This window comes from Trichomycterus rosablanca, chromosome 5 (assembly GCF_030014385.1).
Source record: "Trichomycterus rosablanca isolate fTriRos1 chromosome 5, fTriRos1.hap1, whole genome shotgun sequence".
Classification (NCBI taxonomy): domain Eukaryota; kingdom Metazoa; phylum Chordata; class Actinopteri; order Siluriformes; family Trichomycteridae; genus Trichomycterus; species Trichomycterus rosablanca.
In genome coordinates, this window is record NC_085992.1 from 40,117,184 (window position 1) to 40,139,427 (window position 22,244).

Sequence of the window (22,244 nt, forward strand, 5' to 3'; positions counted from 1 at the left end):
AATTAACATCTTAAGTCATCTGTCAGTTTGCCCTCACAAATAACTTTGAACATGGAGAAAGACCAGCTTTACCATTAATCATAAAATTAAGTAAAGCCTTCACACTAACAATTTAATTCAGTCTTCATCAGATAGCATTTTATTTTAGGTGCAGCAGATCCAAAATAAAGATTGGCATCGGGGCTGATGTGCAATGAATAAAGAAGTACAATTAAACAACTGGGGAGATACAACAAGTGCAATCACAATTCACTATTTAAAAATTACATTACTTACTTGTAATTTACTTGTAACTTATATGATCCCCCCCCCCCCCCCCCCTTTGTAGATACTTGCTTGATGTTTAAATTTGGTCTGGGTGGCCCTAATTCTTTAGTTGCTAATTCATCCTGATTATCCTGGCCCCAGGGTCTGTGTGGCCCAAGGTCTGTGTGGCCGATTTTTATTATTATTTACTGAGAGTCTGTGTGGCTCTGGGCCTGTGTGGCCCCCATTTTACTATATTTCTTTTAGTTTTTTCATATTCTTAATTTTTTATCTCTCTGTTTTAATTTCATGTTCTCTTAATTGTAACTAAATGTTTGCAAGAAGTCTTTCTGATGTTCTAGATCTCAGGAATGTTTTAATGCTTTTAATTTTTCCTTATGTAAAGCACTTTGAATTGCCACTGTGTATGAAAGGTGCTTTATATATACGTATATACTTGCCTTGCCTACTACGACGACTGAATGGCATTTCCCTTTAATGACACGATGGAGTTGCTCCGACCTGAGGTAATGGTAGTCATGGTGACGAGATCGCTACACCAGGTTACGTGTGATGCAAGCATGTAAGTGCGAGCCCTCCCGGAACCCATAGAGAATGTATTGCAGCGCCTAAGTTCGAAAAAAAGTGCCTTAATATGAGAGTCTATGAGAGCAATCCGGGCAATTTTCAATCAGACTGAAATCGCCCAAAAGGGGCGGTACTGTACAGAACACAACTCGACGCTGATTGGACTACTAAATTCAGAGGCAAGACAGACTACAGTCCAGAACAGTCACAGCTCATTTAACACTGGTTGAATGTGATAGAAAAATTTCTTCCCTTTCGCCCTTTGGTGGTTCGTCGCCCGATCGCCCTAAGGAACAAGCCGCCCATGCAGAGGACTCTCCGTTTTCCGCCATCTTTCTTGTTTCTTCTTCCACTTCCAGTTGAATTATGGGATACATTAGCGGACCGAAAGTGTGCATCGTTTGCATACTCAAACATGGCTGCCCAAGAAGTACCTAGGTCATCCGGGTACTTCTCGCGTACCTTTTTATGTATACTACGTATTCAGACATACTAACCGCTCTCGGTCGCAGCTCATGTCTTGAACAAGGGTTTCAGTTGTGGATCATTAGCATAACAAAGGAGAGTCTACTTGCCGCTATAAACAAAGCTTCCCCATCTATGTGCTCCCAGACACAGGGACGTGGCACATACACAGAAACCACTAGGGAACGTGCTTCTGTTTTGCATTTTTTTGTATTTAATACAGTATTTTTCACTGCAAATCATATAATCTGGATACCGAAAATTAATAAATACATACATTTTAGATTGTTTTGTGTTTGCTCCTACTGAAAAGCTAGTAAACATATTTGTGAAACTGACAATGTCAGTTCTTTTGTACAAAAGGTCAGATTTCCTTGAGTCATATTCGTTGAATCACACGCTCAGATGACTTTGAGCATGTGGGTTTGATCCACACAACCTTGTTTAGGTTAATACATTTGAAGTCATTGTTTATATTCAAATTTTTTGTCAATTTTTACAATATGATTTGTAATAAGCACATTGGCTGGATGGTGGCCCTGGGTTCGATTCCCAGGTGGAACTGTTTGGGTCCTTTTTGTGTAGTGTTTGCATGTTTTCCCCGTGTCTGTATGGGTTTCCTCCCACAATCCAAGGACATGAAGTCCCCCTAGGTATGTGTGTGTGTGTGTGTGTTTGCCCTGTAATGGACTGGCGACCTATCCAGGGTGTTTAGTAAATCAGACCCACCTAGACCTTAATAGAATAAAGCGGTGGTATAAAAGGACTGAATTAATAAATTAATAATTTGTAATGAAATCTTACTTTCATTACTTGCTACCTGTTTTTAATAATTTAGTCTTCTAATTTTAGTCATGCTGGTATTTAATCTAGGCCAGGACGTTTTGATGAATGTTGAATGTGAGCTAAAGGTTAACTGTCATTTTTATAGATCATTGATGTGGCATTTAGGCAAACTCTTGTGTTTGATCCTAACAACCATATTAGTAAGAACTGATTTATGTTTAGATTGATCTAGACTAGCTGTACTAAGCTATTTGCGCTTGTTTTATGCAAAATTCAGCTTCATTTCAAATCAACATACTTAATGAATGGGCTAACATGACACGAGGGAGCGGACACACACGCAGAGATGATTAACAAAACATTTAATAATAACAAAAGACACAAGACAGGTTTGTACAAGACAAGACACACTAACACATGAACTAAGCTAACTGCTAAGCTAAATGCTAACGCTAATCTAAACATACATGACTAAGCTATTCTAGACCCTAAGCTAAGAATGCTAAAGCTAAACATGAACTTAGACTAACACAAAACAAAAACAAGACTTCTAATCAAGAAGCAGGAGTTTTCAAACACGATGACTATCCAAATCAATGTCAAAATCATAACCAGGTCAAAATCATGACAATCATAACAAACCAATTAGTGAGCATGAAAATCACAATAGCCTCCACTAAATGATTACCTGAAATGAGGAGCAGCTATGGAGCAACTTTCAGAACTGGAAATAAGGAACACCCTGGGGTGGGATGGCGGGTGTTTACCTGAGCTGGAGCTCAGGTTTGGGTTGCACCTATAAAAAATATAACGGGTCTTACACCGTCATAGGAACATTATCAAAATGTTTTAATTAGGTTGTTTAACATAAGTTATTTTCATTCTGTATAATAATAAATCAGAACCATATTTTAGGCAAAAGGACATCATGTACCATTTTTTCTCAATAGTGCAAACAACATTTTTACATAATCCATCTTCACACTGACATGCAGCCCCGGTTCTGGACTGCATGTGGGGTTGCAGTGAGAAAATCTGGGAAGGGGGGGGTGCCCACCGGGGTGCCCACCCCAGCGCCCACCCCAGCGCCCCCATAGCGCCGGCCCTGCTTGTGTTACTTAAGTTTCACCCTAAGCCGGATTCAAACCTAGGGTGCAAAAACATGCGCGATTCACTCTGCCCACTGAGCTACTCAAACAGCGGAGTATTAAACAGGTTGTTATGCTGATATGCCTGTGCACACACGTGGCGTTACTAAACCTAAAAATGAATACTACTTAAAGTAATAACCAAACGCTTTCTAATTCCCACGGTAGCAGCAGTGTCCTTCTGTTTCATACATACATTTGCCCTGTCTCAGTCTACTCTGCAGCATTTCTCTCCCATTGATAAAAATACGGAACTAAGCGCGTCCCATATCAGTTCAATACGGAACGCCATGTTTAGTTTTCAAATAAGGAACGATTCCGTATTTTACGGGACGGTTGGCAACCCTAGCTATGGATCATTAGCTTCATTGACTAATCATTACGAAGGAACCAAAAACAAGACCCCCTCCAACACTTGGCACATAAACATAAGCTTCAGGAGCACAAAGAGGCTTGATTCGTGACACATACTAACTGCATGCACAGTTTTCTTGGCTTGTAGATGACAAAAATGCTTGTAGTCTACTGTGAACAAACCACATTCCAAAAAGTGGGAAATGTTAAAATAATGACTTGCAAACTCTGAGTTGTATTCACTTTAAAGATATTTAATGTTTTAACTAATGGCCTGATTGCTGCAACATTTAGCAAAAATGTTTGGGACACGGGCATGTTTATCACTGTTACATCATCTTTTAATTTACAAATATTCTGTAATAGCTTTTAAACCAAGAAGACCAACTGTTAGTGAAATACTCGCTTATTATATTACTGCCTAACAGCCTGGGGTCTGTGCTTTAGAATGTGTAAAATTTTTCATACAGGAGACAAAAACACATGCTGTTCACCAGAGCTGAGATCTCAAATACATCGTATCGAATCTAGGCTCTGCCTGCCGGCTGAGGCTGAGCGGCCACATGAACAACGATTGGCCTGTTGTTCAGATAGGGGCGGGATTAAGCCGGATAGGGACTCTCTCTCAGACTAGTGCGATTAAGACAACTGCTGGCTGGTTGGTGGCGCCTGCACAGAGATGGGAAAGGAGTGCGGTAGAGGGTGTGGCTCGCCGTACACAGCGCTGTACTGCTCTGCACTCGTCAAGTGCAGGTGATAAGATGTTTGATTGCTGTGCACGTGTCAGAGGGGGCGTGGAGCAGCCTCTTTCCCCCAATCAGGAGCACTAAAGTGGGAGAAAAAGGGGAAAAAAACCCCAAAAAAAACAGGAGCCAGGCATCGACTGGTGGCAGGCCAGTCTAGCACCTTCACTTTCCTGCTACAGAGCAACATGCAGCGATACCTCCAGAAAATTGCTTGCCATCATCTTGCTGAAACATTCAAGAACGTCTCTACAAAGACTGCTCCAAAATGTGAATGCACCATTAATGCTAAGGTTATCCATGCCATGCAATTATGAATGCCATGGTCACTAACATACTGCCATACAGAGATATATGATGGCTTATGAACTTTGTGTTGGTAACAGTCAAGTTGTTCCTTGTTTCTTAGACCTGGAGAACATGATATCCATTACTAACAAAAACTGATTGAATGGTGGACTTTAAAGACAACAGAACATTTTCACTTTGTGTCAGTTCATCTCACAAGAGCTTGAGTCCAGCTGTTTCTGGATGATGTTAAAATGGAGCTTCTGTGACACGTAGTAGTCCCAATTTGTATTTCCAGATGTAGTGGTGAACAGTTTATTGACATGGTTTTTCCTGAATGTTTACAAGCTCATGTGGTTGTTCTAATTATAGAAGCATGATCTACAGGATCAGAAGCCCTGTATTGTTAATGTTCTGCCATGCACTTCACAGACATATTTATTTGCTTTTCTAAATCTTTTAATAATTTTAAAGACTGTATATGGTCTCAAAGAAACAAAATTATAGAGTAGTACCTCGGCACTCTACCTTGATTCGTTCCAGAAGCTTGACGAGTACAGAGCCGGTGTAGTGCCGAGCAGTTTTCCTACATATAGAATAATGTACTCACTCACTTCCTTAACCGCTTATCCAATCAGGGTCCCGGGGGGAGGGATGTTCTGGAGCCTATCCCAGCTTTTCAATGGGCGCAAGGCACACAGTAACACCCTGGACGGGGCGCCAGTCCATCGCAGGGCAGACACATATACACACACACATAGGGCAATTCAGTGTCTTCAATTAACCTGACTGCATGTTTTTGGACTGTGGGAGGAAACTCACGCAGACACGGGGAGAACATTCAAACACCACACAGAAAGGTACCACACCGTTCCACCTGGGAATTGAACCCAGGACCTTCTTGCTGTGAGGCGACGTGCCACCCACCCAGCCACCGTGCCGCCTTTAAGGAATAATGTATAATAGAATAATTGGTTCCACATTCTCAGACATTCTGGTATACTTACATGCTAACTTACTGTGTTAATCAGAGCGAGATCAGATCATGGATACCACTTTCATACTTTTATACTAGTATCTCTTTTTTCAGCTCTATTGTGGTTCTCACTTATTTATTTTCTAGTTGGGTGTTTTCACTGACCTTCTTAGGACCCATGGTTACTAATATTTGCACTGACAATCACAGAAAAAAGTAAAAGTTCACAGTGGATGCTACCAAAGATCTGCACTAAGCAGAAACAACAGCCAGACTGACACGATTTCCTTTATTTTGGCTGGTAGGGCACTCGAGGGCAGACAAGGTTGAGTACATGTGTCGAGTGCCGAAAATACGAGTGGTGATGCAGCCCAGTGGTGAGGTACTACTGTATAACAGACTTTTGTGTGATCTGTTTTGTGTACCTAAAGAAAACAGAGGTGGTGCAGCGGTAAAATACGGCAGCACACCAGAGCTGGGATTTCGGCTGGGTGGCTATGGATAAGTTCCTCATAACTGATGCAATTCCGACCTCTGCTGGCTGATTGATGGCGTCTGCACAGAGTTGAGGGATAATGCTTATCAGGGTGTGGCTCTCTGTGCACAAGGCTGATCCGCATATGAACTCGCCTCGTGCAGGTGAAAAGATTCAGTCGGTACTGCACACGTGTCGGAATGGGTGTGTCAGTTGCGAAGCTCCTCAGTCAGCAGTGGAGGGTTGTATCGGTAGAGGTAAAGTGTAACGCAATCAAGGTAATTGGATTCGACTAGGTTAAGGGAGAAAATTGGGGGCGAAAAAATGAAGAAAACGAGAAGAAACCAACAAAACTTTATTATTGTGTATTGGTTGTTATTTTGACACTTTATTTTCATCCAGTCCTAACAACAGCAGTGTATAGGATAAAGTGGTAGGTGCAGTGTAGAGGATAGTGGTATAATATGGTGCAGAGACGAGCAGACTGTGGTGTAACCGTATACCAGAACTGGAATCTAAGCCACTTTCAACAGTCTGACTGGAGTGTCTCTATTAGTTTCACACAAGATCAATTAGATAATGCCGCTATCAGTGTTCATCCTGCAGCCCGCTGTTGAACTAATTAGAAGGTCCTGCATGTTCTCATCTGTCATGTTGAGGGGAGCTGGTAACAGAAGGATAATTGTACACTGCATGTTTCTACTTGATACCAAACACCGTAGCTCACAGCTCTAGATATGCATGGCTCTGTTTGATGGGTTCTTATGGCATTGTGTAACTGGTGCACTTGCTGAGTTTTACTGCAGACAGCTGATTATAGAATTAGATTACACCGGTGCTGTCCATCCGAACACACGCTGAGGGTAATATTGGAACAGGCGTCAGGATGGGGGCTGGTAACGTTAGGCTTTTGCACCCTGTGATTAAGGGTGTGAGTTTTATGTCTGTATACAAAGATCTGTTTCTCATTATCCGTATCAGTGCTGATGTTGACATCAAGCGCTGGATTAAAGTCGGATCAGTGTCGGATACTTTCCGTTTTGATGCAGAGACTTATTTTTTGACAAAACTTGAACACCAATAAAGGACCTAAATTGAGTCTGTCTGAAAATCCAGTGAGCTGCCTTGCTGTCTACTGCCTACCTAGACAGCTGCCTAAGTAGACATCGAACCAATGGCTGAGGCAGAACAACCAGCTAACATCTCTTTCAGTGTACTGAAAATGGTTACATTGTCACTGACAAGCTAGAATTTGCAAATAAAGGACACTTAAATACCATTAGACAAATCAAAAATCAATAAGAATTTATTTACATTTGAAAAGAGCTAATTTTTGTGAGAAGTTGTGCTGCACTGAATGCTAGGATTGCCTTCACAGCTGAAGAAGCATTGGATGCTCTCTCATTATTCAGTCAGTTTATTGTTTAAAAATAAGGTACCTTAGTAGGCAGCATTTAAAGGTATCTAGAAATTTAGACAGCTCTTCTCGGAAGTGCGCATAGGATCATGTAAAATGCCGTCTGTGTAGAGAGCTCACTAAGTTTTCCGACAGACCCCTTGTCTTTAACCCCATGACAGTCCTTGTACTCGTATTTGCGCACAGAAATTAACAAGAATTAATTAAGTTTTACATCGTCAAAATATTTGCTGGTAAAAGCTTAAAATGTATAAACAATTTAAACAATGTAAACAATTTAAACAATGTAAATAATTTTAAAACAAAGGGCGCTTAGGTGACGCAGTGGTAAAACATGCTTGCACACCAAAGCTGACATTTCTCGCATGTCGGTTCCAAACTCAGCTCTGCCATCCAGTTGGGCTGGGCGCCTACATGAACAACAATTGGCTGTTGTTCATACTGGATGGGGGCCGGATAGGGACTCCTCATAACTGAGGCAATTATGGCTTCTGCTGGCTAATCAGGGTGTGCAGTTGGAGCGGGTGTGTCAGTTTCACTCACCTCTATCAGGGCGGGGATCAGCATCAGTAGAGAGTAAGCATAATGCAGTTGGGTAATAAGATGTACTAAAGTCGGGAGAAAAAGGGGAGAAAATGCATAAACAAAAACAGATGAATAAAAATTTTTATTAAAGTTGACAACATTTATAGCAAACAAACCAGCAGAATCCCACAATCACATTTATGCTGTCTGTTATTCTTCAAATAAATGAACATTAAAACAAATGGTTATGAACCTTGCTCAAGGGCCCAACAGTGGCTGCATGGCAGAGCTGGGATTTGAACTCTTGGACATTTTGATTGATAACCCAAAACTCTACTTATGCCTAGTTCACACTACACGATTTTTGCCCTGACTTCCGCTCGCCGTCTGATCGCCGCTAGATGAGGCAACTCTGTGTTCGCTCATCATTAAACCCCTCGTTACTTCTCATGTGTTTTCGTGACAAAATGTAGTTTGGGAGACCAGATAGACCTGAGATTCCTCATGGTGGTAGATTGTGTAGTGTGTGACCCCCTATTGGCGATCAGTCGTGTAGTGTGAAATACACGATGACTTAAAAGACTCCTGATTGCAAGAGATCCATTTGTGTAGTGTGAACTGTACAGTGATCTGACGACTTAGAATATCGTGTATTGTGAACTTGGTATTACTGTCCCCACTGTCCCATGCTGCTGTCTTGTCTGCAATGTTACATACAGTATAGTTACTGTGATGAAGTCAAGCATCAGTAGATGTTATTGGAAATGTAAATGTACTGAAATAGAGTAGACCCTTGACTTACGAATTTAATTGGTTCCGAAGGGCTGTTCTTAAGTCAAAATGTTTGTTAGTTAAACCTATTTTTCCCATAAGAAATAATGTAAACATTTACATTTACATTTACATTTTCTGCATTTAGCAGACGCTCTTATCCAGAGCGACTTACAGAAGTGCTTCCATAGTAAACATTTCATTTCTCAAGTTTTAGTAAACAACAGTCAAAGAACACAAATCTGCTGAAACCTGTTAGAACCAAAGTGTTTTTTTGTTTTTTTTGGAAATGGAAGAAAAATGTTAGTAAATAAGTACGTCAGCTTAAGTGCTTAGTAAAAAGGTGGGTTTTTAATAGTTTTTTAAAGACAGCAAGAGACTCAGATGTTCGGACAGACAGAGGAAGTTCATTCCACCACTTGGGTGCTAGAACAGAGAAGAGCCTTGATGCTTGTCATCCTTTAGTCCTGGGTGGGGGCTCAAGTCGAGCGAGACTAGTGGCTCGGAGGTTGCGTGGTACAGAGCGGGGTTTGATTAGACCACGTAGGTAGCTTGGGGCTGGTCCATTTTTGGCTTTGTAGGCGAGCGTCAGTGTTTTAAACTGAATGCGTGCAGCTACAGGAAGCCAGTGAAGAGAACGCAGCAGTGGGGTGATGTGGCAGTGTTTAGGTTGGTTAAAAACCAGACGGGCAGCTGCATTTTGAATGAGCTGCAAGGGTTTAATAGTGGACATGGGAGCTCCTGCCAGGAGGGAGTTGCAGTAGTCCAACCGTGAGATTACAAGTGATTGGACCAGAATCTGGGTAGCTTCCCTGAAGAGAAATGGTCAAATCTTCCTGATGTTGTACAGGAGGAACTGGCACGATCTTGTCATGTTGGCTATATAAGGAGAGAAGGTCAGCTGGTTATCCAGGACAACACCAAGGCTTCTTACCTTATCAGATGGTCAGATTAAACAGAATTAATCCATGCCAGACCTCCCAAAGCACCCCTTTACCTAACCTTTCTAATGTCTTAAATGATCTTTTTGATTAAAAATACAAGTGTATTTTCCCTTAAATCTTAAATTATAGATTAGACATTACTGTAATGAACAACAATAAACAACAATATACAGTGGTATTGTACATAAAACACACACACCACATTTCAGTACAGTACTTGTGCTTTACCATACACCATAATACATTTCCTAATTTTTTTTATAAAATGTATCTACTAGAAACAACAATTACTCTCATATTTCTCTATTAATTCATTCTTTATTTCAATAGTGTTGTATTTTGTAGGTGTAATTGGACGAAAGAAAGAATACTTTACTCAGCCGACTTCCTTCTTCTATCTCACTCACTGTCCCCTCTGTCTGATACACAGTGACAGCTACTGGCAGGAGTAATTATACAACAACGAATAGTAATAGATTTGTTCATGTTCTCAGCACTGCGCTTCCTCTGCACCTTCTTTGAGGCCATTTTAGTGTTGAATTTTACAAAATATAGAGAAAACACAGAAAAAACACTGTCCGCTGTCCACTCACTGTATATACAGGTCCTTCTCAAAAAATTAGCATATTGTGATAAAGTTCATTATTTTCCATAATGTAATGATAAAAATTAAACTTTCATATATTTTAGCTTCATTGCACACCAACTGAAATATTTCAGGTCTTTTATTGTTTTAATACTGATGATTTTGGCATACAGCTCATGAAAACCTTTCTCAAAAAATTAGCATATTTCATCCGACCAATAAAAGAAAAGTGTTTTTAATACAAAAAAAGTCAACCTTCAAATAATTATGTTCAGTTATGCACTCAATACTTGGTCGGGAATCCTTTTGCAGAAATGACTGCTTCAATGCGGCGTGGCATGGAGGCAATCAGCCTGTGGCACTGCTGAGGTGTTATGGAGGCCCAGGATGCTTCGATAGCGGCCTTAAGCTCATCCAGAGTGTTGGGTCTTGTGTCTCTCAACTTTCTCTTCACAATATCCCACAGATTCTCTATGGGGTTCAGGTCAGGAGAGTTGGCAGGCCAATTGAGCACAGTAATACCATGGTCAGTAAACCATTCACCAGTGGTTTTGGCACTGTGAGCAGGTGCCAGGTCGTGCTGAAAAATGAAATCTTCATCTCCAAAAAGCTTTTCAGCAGATGGAAGCATGAAGTGCTCCAAAATCTCCTGATAGCTAGCTGCATTGACCCTGCCCTTGATAAAACACAGTGGACCAACACCAGCAGCTGACATGGCACCCCAGACCATCACTGACTGTGGGTACTTGACACTGGACTTCAGGCATTTTGGCATTTCCTTCTCCCCAGTCTTCCTCCAGACTCTGGCACCTTGATTTCCGAAAACAGTACTTTGGACCACTGAGCAACAGTCCAGTGCTGCTGTTTCTGGTTCAAAAGTGGCTTGACCTGGGGAATGCGGCACCTGTAGCCCATTTCCTGCACACGCCTGTGCACGGTGGCTCTGGATGTTTCTACTCCAGACTCAGTCCACTGCTTCCGCAGGTCCCCCAAGGTCTGGAATCGGCCCTTCTCCACAATCTTCCTCAGGGTCCGGTCACCTCTTCTCGTTGTGCAGCGTTTTCTGCCACACTTTTTCCTTCCCACAGACTTCCCACTGAGGTGCCTTGATACAGCACTCTGGGAACAGCCTATTCGTTCAGAAATTTCTTTCTGTGTCTTACCCTCTTGCTTGAGGGTGTCAATGATGGCCTTCTGGACAGCAGTCAGGTCGGCAGTCTTACCCATGATTGCAGTTTTGAGTAATGAACCAGGCTGGGAGTTTTTAAAAGCCTCAGGAATCTTTTGCAGGTGTTTAGAGTTAATTCGTTGATTCAAATGATTAGGTTAATAGCTCGTTTAGAGAACCTTTTCATGATATGCTAATTTTTTGAGATAGGAATTTTGGGTTTTCATGAGCTGTATGCCAAAATCATCAGTATTAAAACAATAAAAGACCTGAAATATTTCAGTTGGTGTGCAATGAATCTAAAATATATGAAAGTTTAATTTTTATCATTACATTATGGAAAATAATGAACTTTATCACAATATGCTAATTTTTTGAGAAGGACCTGTATACAGTATATACGTACATGGCCGGGCTGCTATAGCCAAACCTTTGGTCACTCGTGCCAATGCCAAACGTCGGTTTCAATGGTGCAAGGAGCGCAAATCTTGGGCTGTGGACAATGTGAAACATGTATTGTTCTCTGATGAGTCCACCTTTACTGTTTTCCCCACATCCGGGAGAGTTACGGTGTGGAGAAGCCCCAAAGAAGCGTACCACCCAGACTGTTGCATGCCCAGAGTGAAGCATGGGGGTGGATCAGTGATGGTTTGGGCTGCCATATCATGGCATTCCCTTGGCCCAATACTTGTGCTAGATGGGCGCGTCACTGCCAAGGACTACCGAACCATTCTGGAGGACCATGTGCATCCAATGGCGGTGCCGTGTATCAGGATGACAATGCACCAATACACACAGCAAGACTGGTGAAAGATTGGTTTGATGAACATGAAAGTGAAGTTGAACATCTCCCATGGCCTGCACAGTCACCAGATCTAAATATTATTGAGCCACTTTGGGGTGTTTTGGAGAAGCGAGTCAGGAAACGTTTTCCTCCACCAGCATCACGTAGTGACCTGGCCACTATCCTGCAAGAAGAATGGCTTAAAATCCCTCTGACCACTGTGCAGGACTTGTATATGTCATTTCCAAGACGAATTGACGCTGTATTGGCCGCAAAAGGAGGCCCTACACCATACTAATAAATTATTGTGGTCTAAAACCAGGTGTTTCAGTTATTTTGTCCAACCCCTGTATATCGACCCTGTGGAGCTCCCGACGGACAGTTCTGGTGGAAACAGGAGAGTTGAGGTGCACATTTAATTCTGCCGTGATTTGGGCAGCCGTGGTTTTATGTTTTTTGGATACAATCCGGGTTAGCACCCGAACATCCCTTTCAGACAGCTTCCTCTTGCGTCCACAGTTAATCCTGTTGGATGTGGTTTGTCCTTCTTGGTGGTATGCTGACATTACCCTGGATACCGTGGCTCTTGATACATCACAAAGATTGCTGTCTTGGTCACAGATGCGCCAGCAAGACGTGCACCAACATTTTGTCCTCTTTTGAACTCTGGTATGTCACCCATAATGTTGTGTGCATTGCAATATTTTGAGCAAAACTGTGCTCTTACCCTGCTAATTGAAACTTCACACTCTGCTCTTACTGGTGCAATGTGCAATTAATGAAGATTGGCCACCAGACTGGTCCAATTTAGCCATGAAACCTACCACACTAAAATGACAGGTGTTTCAGTTATTTTGTTCAACCCCTGTGTATATAAAGAGAGAGAGAGAGAGAGAGAGAGAGAGAGAGAGAGAGATGGTCGGAGTTAACTTGTTTGTGACGTCACGTGTTTCACGAATTTCGATTCGTAATCCGAAATTTGTTCGTACGTTAAATTGAAAAAGATCGCTCGTAACCGAAATGTTCGTATGGTAAACCGTTCGTAACCCAAGGGTCCACTGTACAAGGTTTTTGCCTCTTTACAGAAAGAAACTACATTTTATAAATATGTTTTTACAAAAATGAAGGTAATTCAATGACTTGTCCGACTTTTTTTGTGTACATCAAGAGAAACAAATGATAATTGCTTTACCCTTGGGCAAATCCCAGAAAGCATTCATTGCACTGCATGGTGCGCATGTAGCCCATTAACTTCAAATTCTAAACTCTAAATCTTCCTGTTTAGCACCGAACTCAGCAAGTCAGCACTGGGATGTAAAGTGTGGCTGTAATTATCATAAGGTAAAAACAAGGAGGGGAAACAGTACTTAGGAGAGTAAATCACTAAAGATCTTAAGAGCAGGTAGTAGAAAAAAGAGGAACAGTGTCCTTGAACAGGGGCTGGTTATTTTTTTCCTCTGTCCTTGTTTGTCACATGAGAGGACGCGTTCCACAGTTAAGCGCCGACAAATGTTTAACAAAGACTAAAATTATCACTAGCTTATAGACACCTGTGTTATGATTATCACACTCGGATGAAGTTGTTAACAAAGGGTGTAAACATGACGGTATGAGAGACTGATTGCGACATATGTTCTAAGCCCCTGATCGTGTATGCTGATGTTTTGTTCACAGATGAAATCAGCAGGGGTCGGTGATGGAGGACTCTTTACAGAGAGCTACTGTAACATCTGCAATGCTCAGCTCATCTCTGAATCGCAGCGTGTGGCACATTACGAGGTAACATACGCTACACGTACACATATTAAACATGTATTAAGGCATAAATGTACCAGAACAGATCAAATTAGCTCTTTATGCATTTTGTTTTTGACTACAAATTGGGTAATGGAAGTGTGCCTGGTTATATACACTGATCAGCCATAACATTAAAACCACCTCCTTGTTTCTACACTCACTGTCCATTTTATCAGCTCCACTTACCATATAGAAGCACTTTGCTAGTTCTACAATTACTGCCTGTGCTCAATTTGTTTCTCTACATACCTTTTTAGTCTGGTGAAACCATCAAGACTTGATCTCTTGCAATCGGGAATCTTTCAAGTCGTTGTGTATTTCACACTACACGACTGATCGGCGATAGGGGGTCACACACTACACGATCTATCACCATGAGGAATCACAGGCGAATCTATCTGGTCTCCCAAACTATGTTTCGTCATAAAAACACTTGAGAAGTGACGAGGGGGTTTAATGATACCATGTCTAAAAATGCATGTCAACAATAAGCGAGCGATCAAAGTTGTTTGTGCGAAAAATAGGAAAAATAAATAAATCCAAGTGGATTTGGATACACGACCAGCAGGGATAATCTGTTCTGTAGTGAGTCGGAGGTTAATACATATTTTTTGCAATGCAGCGTGGGTATTATGGTTTGGTGTGGATGATAAGATCTGTACTGTAAAGCTTGTGTGTGTGCCGATGTATTCTGATAGAAACTATATTATGCCCCACCCCACATTTTTACACTCCTCCCCCGGGTTTCCCCTCACCTCGTGTCTGCCGTTGTCATTGGCTGTAGTTCGACACAGCACTCGCTGCCACTTTCAACCTGCTCGCAACACCTTTCACACTAATCGATTTTGAGTCGGCAACAGGTCCAGATATTTAACATGCTAGATATTTTTCTCGAGTCGCCAAGCGCTTGGCGAGCCACTCGGATCGAGTCATTGAACAGTTCACACATAGCGACCGAGAGCCGAGTTTCGAGAGCCGAGTTGCTCCTGAGCTGCCACATCTAGCGGCGACCAGTCGGCAAACGAAAATCAGGGTAAAAACCGTGTAGTGTGAACTAGGCAGAAGTTATCAGAGAAGATAATCCTGTAAATAGGAAAGTTGTCCAGAAATTCTTTGCTAGTTTCTACATCTCACAGTGGTTTTGTGGATTCCCCTTTGGATCTGAAAACTTAGATTCAGTACATTTACATATTATTGTTTTATTGCATTAAAAAAATTACTGTAAATAAATAAATGCTAACCGGTCGGCTGTGCGCCATATAGCGGGCATAATTGGCAGTGCCTGCAGGGAGGGATGACCGGACTATGTGGGCGGGTGGATAGAGAGGCGCCTGTGCAGAATGCATGGGTGGAAAAGGGTTCCGTTAAGGGCTGTGCGCGGGTCGGAGGAGTCGCAAGCAGCAATATACAGTACATTTACATTTTCTGCATTTAGCAGACGCTCTTATCCAGAGCGACTTACAGAAGTGCTTGCATAGTAAACATTTCATTTCTCAAGTTTTAGTAAACAACAGTCGAAGAACATAAATCTGCTGAAACCTGTTAGAACCAAAGTGTTTTTTTTTTGTTTTTTGTTTTTTAACAAAATATACCCAGCTCAACTACAAAAAATCAGGGATCTCCAGCAGTGGAAGACAAATTGACTACACTAAATAGGGACAAAAATGGGAGAACAATGCATAAAATATAATAATAAAAAAAAATAGTAATAAGTTAAATTTATAAAGCACCGTTCGCACAACCAAGGACGCTTTACAAAACATTCTTTAAAAACAACACTCAAAGGAAAAAAAATTAACACTGAAGTGGAAGGGTTCAGTTTTAAGTTGAGCTGCCAGAGAGGAGATAGTATGGTGCAGTCATGAAGAGATTGTCGCAGAGAGAGCCGTCGCCCACAAAAACTGAGTCCTGCACATAGAGCTGCCTGAAGTCCTGAAGCTGTTTGCCGCTAATGCGCACAGACTCCTCTTGCCCTCCGATACCACTCCACTCAAGATTAGAAGGTCAGTTCCTGACCGCAGCAGGAGCCAGCGCACCCCATGAACAGCATCACTACCAAGTCCACTTATCAGTAAACTCTTCGATCCAGATGACATAGACGACTGGAGTCATGCTGCAAATTAACAAGCAGCCAGAGGTGCAAAACTGTGAGAAGAGAGCTGGCAGCAGAAAAGGAGGCAAAGCCAGCAGCATAAACACACAGCAACTGATAATGAGGTGAGGTGTGCAAAACCTAGAACTGAGTCCAGAATGATTACAAAAGCAAAAGAACAGTTAGTAAAGAAAAAATACTGAGGAAAAGTTCAACACCAAAGATAAATAACCTGACGAAACGCACACAGCGTATTCTCAAACTGTTTGGACCCAAGACAGATCCTCAGGGAACTTTTTAATTGTTCAGGTGCTTAAGAAAGGTATGACAGTAAAGTCACAGTGAAGTGTGTTTGGAAACATATAAAAATAAATGCAGATCGTACAGAACATAACACTCACGTTTGAGCTCTTTTTGGACTTCTTTAGTGAGGGCTTTGTCATCACAGTCCGAAAGAGTTCAAATGTAAGTGTAAACATATATGTCATAAATTATGCCAACCAGCCAAGAATTTCCACCTGTCACAATCTTACCCACTTATATTTTTCTTTCTTTCTTTCTTTCTTTCTTTCTTTCTTTCTTTCTTTCTTTCTTTCTTTCTTTCTTTCTTTCTTTCTTTCTTTCTTTCTTTCTTTCTTTCTTTCTTTCTTTCTTTCTTTTTCTCTTTCTTAATTATTTTCTCTTTCTTTTTCTTTCCTTTTTTCTTTTCTTTCTTTATTCTTTCTTTTTTCTTTTTCTCTTTCTTAATTATTTTTTTCTCTTCTTTTTCTTTCTTTTTTTACTTTCTTTTTTCTTACTTTTATTATTTCTTTTTCTCTTCCTTATTTTTTTTCTCTCTTTCTTTTTTCTCTTTTTTTCTCTTTCTTTATTTTTTTCTTTCTTTCTTTCTTTCTTTCTTTCTTTCTTTCTTTCTTTCTTTCTTTCTTTCTTTATTATTTATTTTTCTATTTCTTAATTTTTTTTCTCTCTCTTTCTTCCTTTTTTACTTTTTTACTTTTTTCTTTCTTTCTTTTTATTCTTTCTTTTTTCTCTTTATTATTTCTTTCTTTTTCTTTATTATTTATTTCTCCCTTTTTATTATTTCTTTATTCCTTTCTTTATTTATTCTTTTTTTTCTCTGTCTCTTTTTCTTTGTCTTTCTTTTTTACTTATTTTTTTCCTTTCTTTTTCATTCTTTATTTCTTTTTTCTCTTTATTATTTCTTTCTCTTTATTATTTTTTACTCCCTTTTTATTATCTTTCTTTCTTTTCCTCTTTCTTTTTTTTCTCTCTTTTTTTATTTTTTTACTTCTTTCTTTTTTATTTTTTTATTTTTTTTATTTTTATTCTTTCTTTCCTTTTTCTCTTTATTGTTTCTTTTTTCTTTCCTTTATTATTTATTCTTTTTTCTTTCTCTCTTTTTTTTTTTCTTTTTTTACTTCTATCTTTTTCTTTTTTTATTTCTTTTATTCTTTCTTTCTTTTTTCTCTATTCTTTTTTTCTTTCTATTAGTTTTCTTTCTTTCTCTCTTTCTTTCTATTCTTTTTTCTTTTTTCTGTCTTTCTTTTTTCCTTTTTTTTCTTGCCACTTTCACAGTGTCAGTGCCATATTTCCAATGCACATGACTGAATCTTATTCTTATTTATGCATTTGTTGCTGTCTTTTACTTGTTTCCAATTTATGTTGACTTGTTCTTGTTTTAGCTTGTTTTAAATTGTAGATTATTATTATTATTGTATTATTAATGTTGGCTTTTATTAAAGGCTAATCACATATTTCTATCACCAAGATACTTGGAATGTACAGTGAATATAAAAACCCCTGTTGGTAATATCACTGTTGTGTCATGTTTTACTCACTTGCTGATGACTGTCTTTACTGTGATGCCCTGGAAATGTTTTGTTTCCTTCTTTTGACTGATACCTTCCTTCCAACAGTGATACTTTGTAAGCTCTTTGGGGACCACAGCTTTTGCTGTAAGATACAACCTAGTAAATGTCAAAAAAATCCATGTAGCAAAGCTGAACCTTATATGGGGTTAATTAGAGTTCCCTTAATTGATGGCAGGTCTGTACTGACTACTATTTAACATGAGTTTGGATGTGATTGGTTAATTCTGAACACACCACATCACCATCATCAAGAGAGTGCATACACTTTATTTAGTGCAATCCTCAAAGCCCTAACTATGTTAAATGCAGTATTTTGGTGTTAAGAAAACTGGTGTATACTACCAATCTGGAAAGTAAGTGCATGAGCGCCCTTTAAGGCGTGTAAAATTAGCCATGCTTGTATTTGAACAGCAGCTTTTGAACTGTCATCAGCATTTTTGGAGGAGGTTTATACCTTAGTACACTTACATTTCTCGGAGCCTAGTGTATGCTAGTGCCACTGTACGTCCCTTTTCCACAGTGGGCTTTTTGCAACAGATTGCTGCTAATGGTATTTTGGGAGATCAAAGTCATCTTACAGTAGTGAGGATGCTTTTGTGTTGCACCACTCTGATGCTAAAGGTAAATACAAGGAATTTGTAATGCTGGGATCATATACACCGATTAGGCATAACATTATGACGACCTCCTTGTTTCTACTCTGACTGTCCATTTTATCAGCTCCACTTACCATATAGGAGCACTTTGTAGTTCTACAATTACTGACTGTAGTCCATCTATTTCTCTACATACGTTTTTAGCCCACTTTCATGCTATTCTTCAATGGTCAGGACCCCCACAGGACCACTACAGAGCAGGTATTATTTAGGTGATGGATCATTGGTGGTGGTGTGTATGAGTGGATCAGACACAGCAGTGCTGCTGGAGTTTTTAAATACCGTGTCCACTCACTGTCCACTCTATTAGACACTCATACCTAGTTGGTCCACCTTGTAGATGTGAAATCAGAGACGATCGCTCATCTATTGCTGCTGTTTGAGTTGGTCATCTTCTAGATCTTCATCAGTGGTCACAGGACGCTGCCCACAGGGCGCTGTTGGCTGGATATTTTTGGATGGTGGACTATTCTCAGTCCAGCAGTGACAGTGAGGTGTTTTAAAACTCCATCAGTGCTGCTGTGTCTGATCCACTCATACCAGCACAACACACACTAACACACCACCACCATGTTAGTGTCAGTGCAGTGCTGAGAATGATCCACCACCCAAATAACACTGTGGGGGTCCTGACCATTGAAAAACAGGGTAAAAGCAGGCTAAAAAAGTATGTAGAGAAACAGATGGACTACAGTCAGTAATTGTAGAACTACAAAGTGCTTCTATATGGTAAGTGGAGCTGATAAAATGGACAGTGAGTGTAGAAACAAGGTCATAATGTTATGCTTGATCGGTGTACATTCCCTAGGGTCCATAAAGTGACAGTGGTGGCCTAGTGGGTAGAGCTGTGCTATGCTATGCTTATTAATTAATCAGCAACCTAATAATATTCATTTGGGATGAAGCCAGTTAATACATAACAGAACAGCCAAAAAGCTCATCATGTGGATATTTTACAGGCTGTTTCTAAAGCGCTAATGTAGTCCACCTCTCTAGTTCTCAGAAAGTAATTTAAGGACGGGACGAACCATTAAAAAATCATCGCCTTGCATTATTTACAATTCTCGCTTAAAGCCTCTCTGGGCTACAAAGTATGCAATCAATATATTAACCAGTTTAGCAAGTGAGAACAAACCCTCAGTGTAAGAATCCTTGTCAAGAACCAACACTAGTGAGAGTAGCCATTCAGCTCAGTGAGGTTTATTTACACAGCAGCTCCAGTAACCAGTGCTCTATAAAGATAGTCTTCCTGGCTCTTATTTCAGAGGCATGTCTAGACGAAGCATTCTCAGATAACACATTGTTAAAATGAGTCTGGTTGATTTAATGCAGATTCCAGAGAGACCGATTTAATATGCACTGACCGCAGTACCCAAAAACAGAGCCGATAGACATCTGACCTCTCAAACTGTGCAGTCCAGAGCAGTGCAATATGTACGAGCTATTTTTTCTCTGTCAGCATTCTTAGAGAATCACTAAATCTGCCAAACACTGTGAATGCACCTGCTGCCTAAACTAAGGTAGGCTTTGTTCAGGTAGCTCGTTCAAGGTCTTCTGTCACCTCAATGAAAAATGGTGGTAACTGAGTGGTTAAAGTCCTAGACCAGACCTGGGCATTATACGGATCCCCAACCGGCCCGCATGAGGTCAGTGGCAATTAAAAATCAGACATAAATAAATGTAGGATTGTTTTTATTTTGACGGGAACGCTATTTCTTTAAATTTCCACAAGTTTGGATTTACGTGTGTGCGAGACGAGTGTATCCAGCTTCACCATAATGTCAGGTGTAAAGCTGTTAAAAGATCACATTTAAAACGGTTTAAATCACCGTTATGGTACTAAACACAGAGAAATACAAGATCTTGAACGTTACAGAGCGTCACATCTGAAGCTTCACTAACTAAACTGCAAACCAACATGGACTTTTTATAAATTTTTACACATCCAGGACTGGAGCAGTTAAGATCAGCTTTGTAATATCCAAATAGCAACAGCACTTTGTGTAAAGTTAATGCACATTTTGTTTATATTTGTTTTCAAGAAAGTTGATTAAATAGTGAAATAATGTTGATGTTTTTACTCTGCCTGCTTTTCATTTTCTGATTGTAACATCTACTCTTAACAGTGACAGCTTAAAACTGTAAAATGTAGGCAATAAAAATAAATCTTATTAATATTGAGCAGAATAAAGTTGGTCCCTATTGGTCCGGCCCTCCACAACAGTAATAGTTACTTATGTGGCCCCTTGGAAAATTTAATTGCCCAACCCTGTCCTAGACTGTTCACTTGAGGGTAGAGGGATTAAAGTCCATCACCACTAAAGTGCTACTATTGGGACCTAGGGCAAGGAGCTTAACTTCCACTTACTTGAATTGTATCTTTTGTAACTAAATAAAAGTGTCTGTTAAATGAAAACGTCCTGGTCCAGTAAAAAAAACAAATAAAAGAAGTAATTAGGGATGTAACGATACTCTCTACCCATGATGTGATACGATTTACGATACTGGGTTCACGATAAGTTTCCTTTTATTATTTCTCTTTAAAAAAATAAAATAAAATACTGTATTTGTGCTTATCTTTTATTTATCTAAATAGTACAAACTATGCCAAATAATGCTTATTGTGTAAAAAAAAAAAAATGAAATGAAACTTTAAAACAAATCCAACATTATATAAATAAATGAATAATACAAATAAAGAAAGTATCTTCACATATATACATTTGGCTGGAAAATCCCCTACCTGGCAACTTTGTGAAGTGCTGTCAACCAGGCGAGGTGAATAGCGCCAGTGCCCTCTGCAGTTTAAAGTGAATATTGATTCATCTGAAATGAATAACCGATTCGAATCGTGGCACATGTGCACCGATTATTAACTGCCTTGTGGTGCATCGTTACATCCCTAGAAGTAATTTTTAAACCTTAAGTATTTTGCTTTTTTTTTGTTCTTACTGTGTATTACCCTCGGTTAGGGTTAGGACTTATTTATACCACTAAATATTTCTGGATTTGCCCTTTTTGTACCTTAGCCTTGTTGGATTTCTAATATGTTTCTAAACTTCTAAACCCCTACCTACATGAGCTGGTTTTGGCAGAGGTTATGTCCTGTATGTCAGCAACCGTGACTATACCTGCATGCACAAGCTTTGAAGCTTTAAGGAGATAAAGAAATACTTACACTTATCTATTAAATATGGAATGGCATATTAATTTAAAAACAATAACCGGCCCGCTCAGATGGCACAGCGGTAAAACACGCTAGCACACCAGACCTGGGATTTCGAATACATCGTATCGAATCTCAGCTCTGCCATCCGGCTGGGCTGGGCGGCCACATGAACAACGATTGGCTGTTGTTCAGGGTGGAATGAGCCGGACCAGGGTTCCTCCTAACTGGGGCAATTACGACCTCTGCTGGCTGATCGAGTCGGGGAATAATGCTCATCAGGGTGTGGCTCTTCGTGCACAAGGCTGATCCGCATATTTACTCACCTCGTGCAGGTGAAAAGAGGCAGTCGGTACTGCACGTGTGTTGGAGGCGTGTGTCAGTTGCAAAGCTCCTCA

General features: G+C 40.2%; 1 protein-coding gene across 2 annotated transcripts in view; it reads left to right on the forward strand.

Annotated features, from left to right (window-relative positions):
- Window positions 1-22,244, forward strand: part of zgc:171482 (zinc finger protein) — a 174,652-nt gene that overhangs the window by 43,762 nt on the left and 108,646 nt on the right. For both annotated transcript variants that reach the window (XM_062995190.1, XM_062995191.1), the window contains one exon: window positions 13,939-14,043. In XM_062995190.1, coding sequence (XP_062851260.1) covers window positions 13,939-14,043 — 105 coding nt within the window. The remainder of the gene's footprint in view (window positions 1-13,938; window positions 14,044-22,244) is intronic.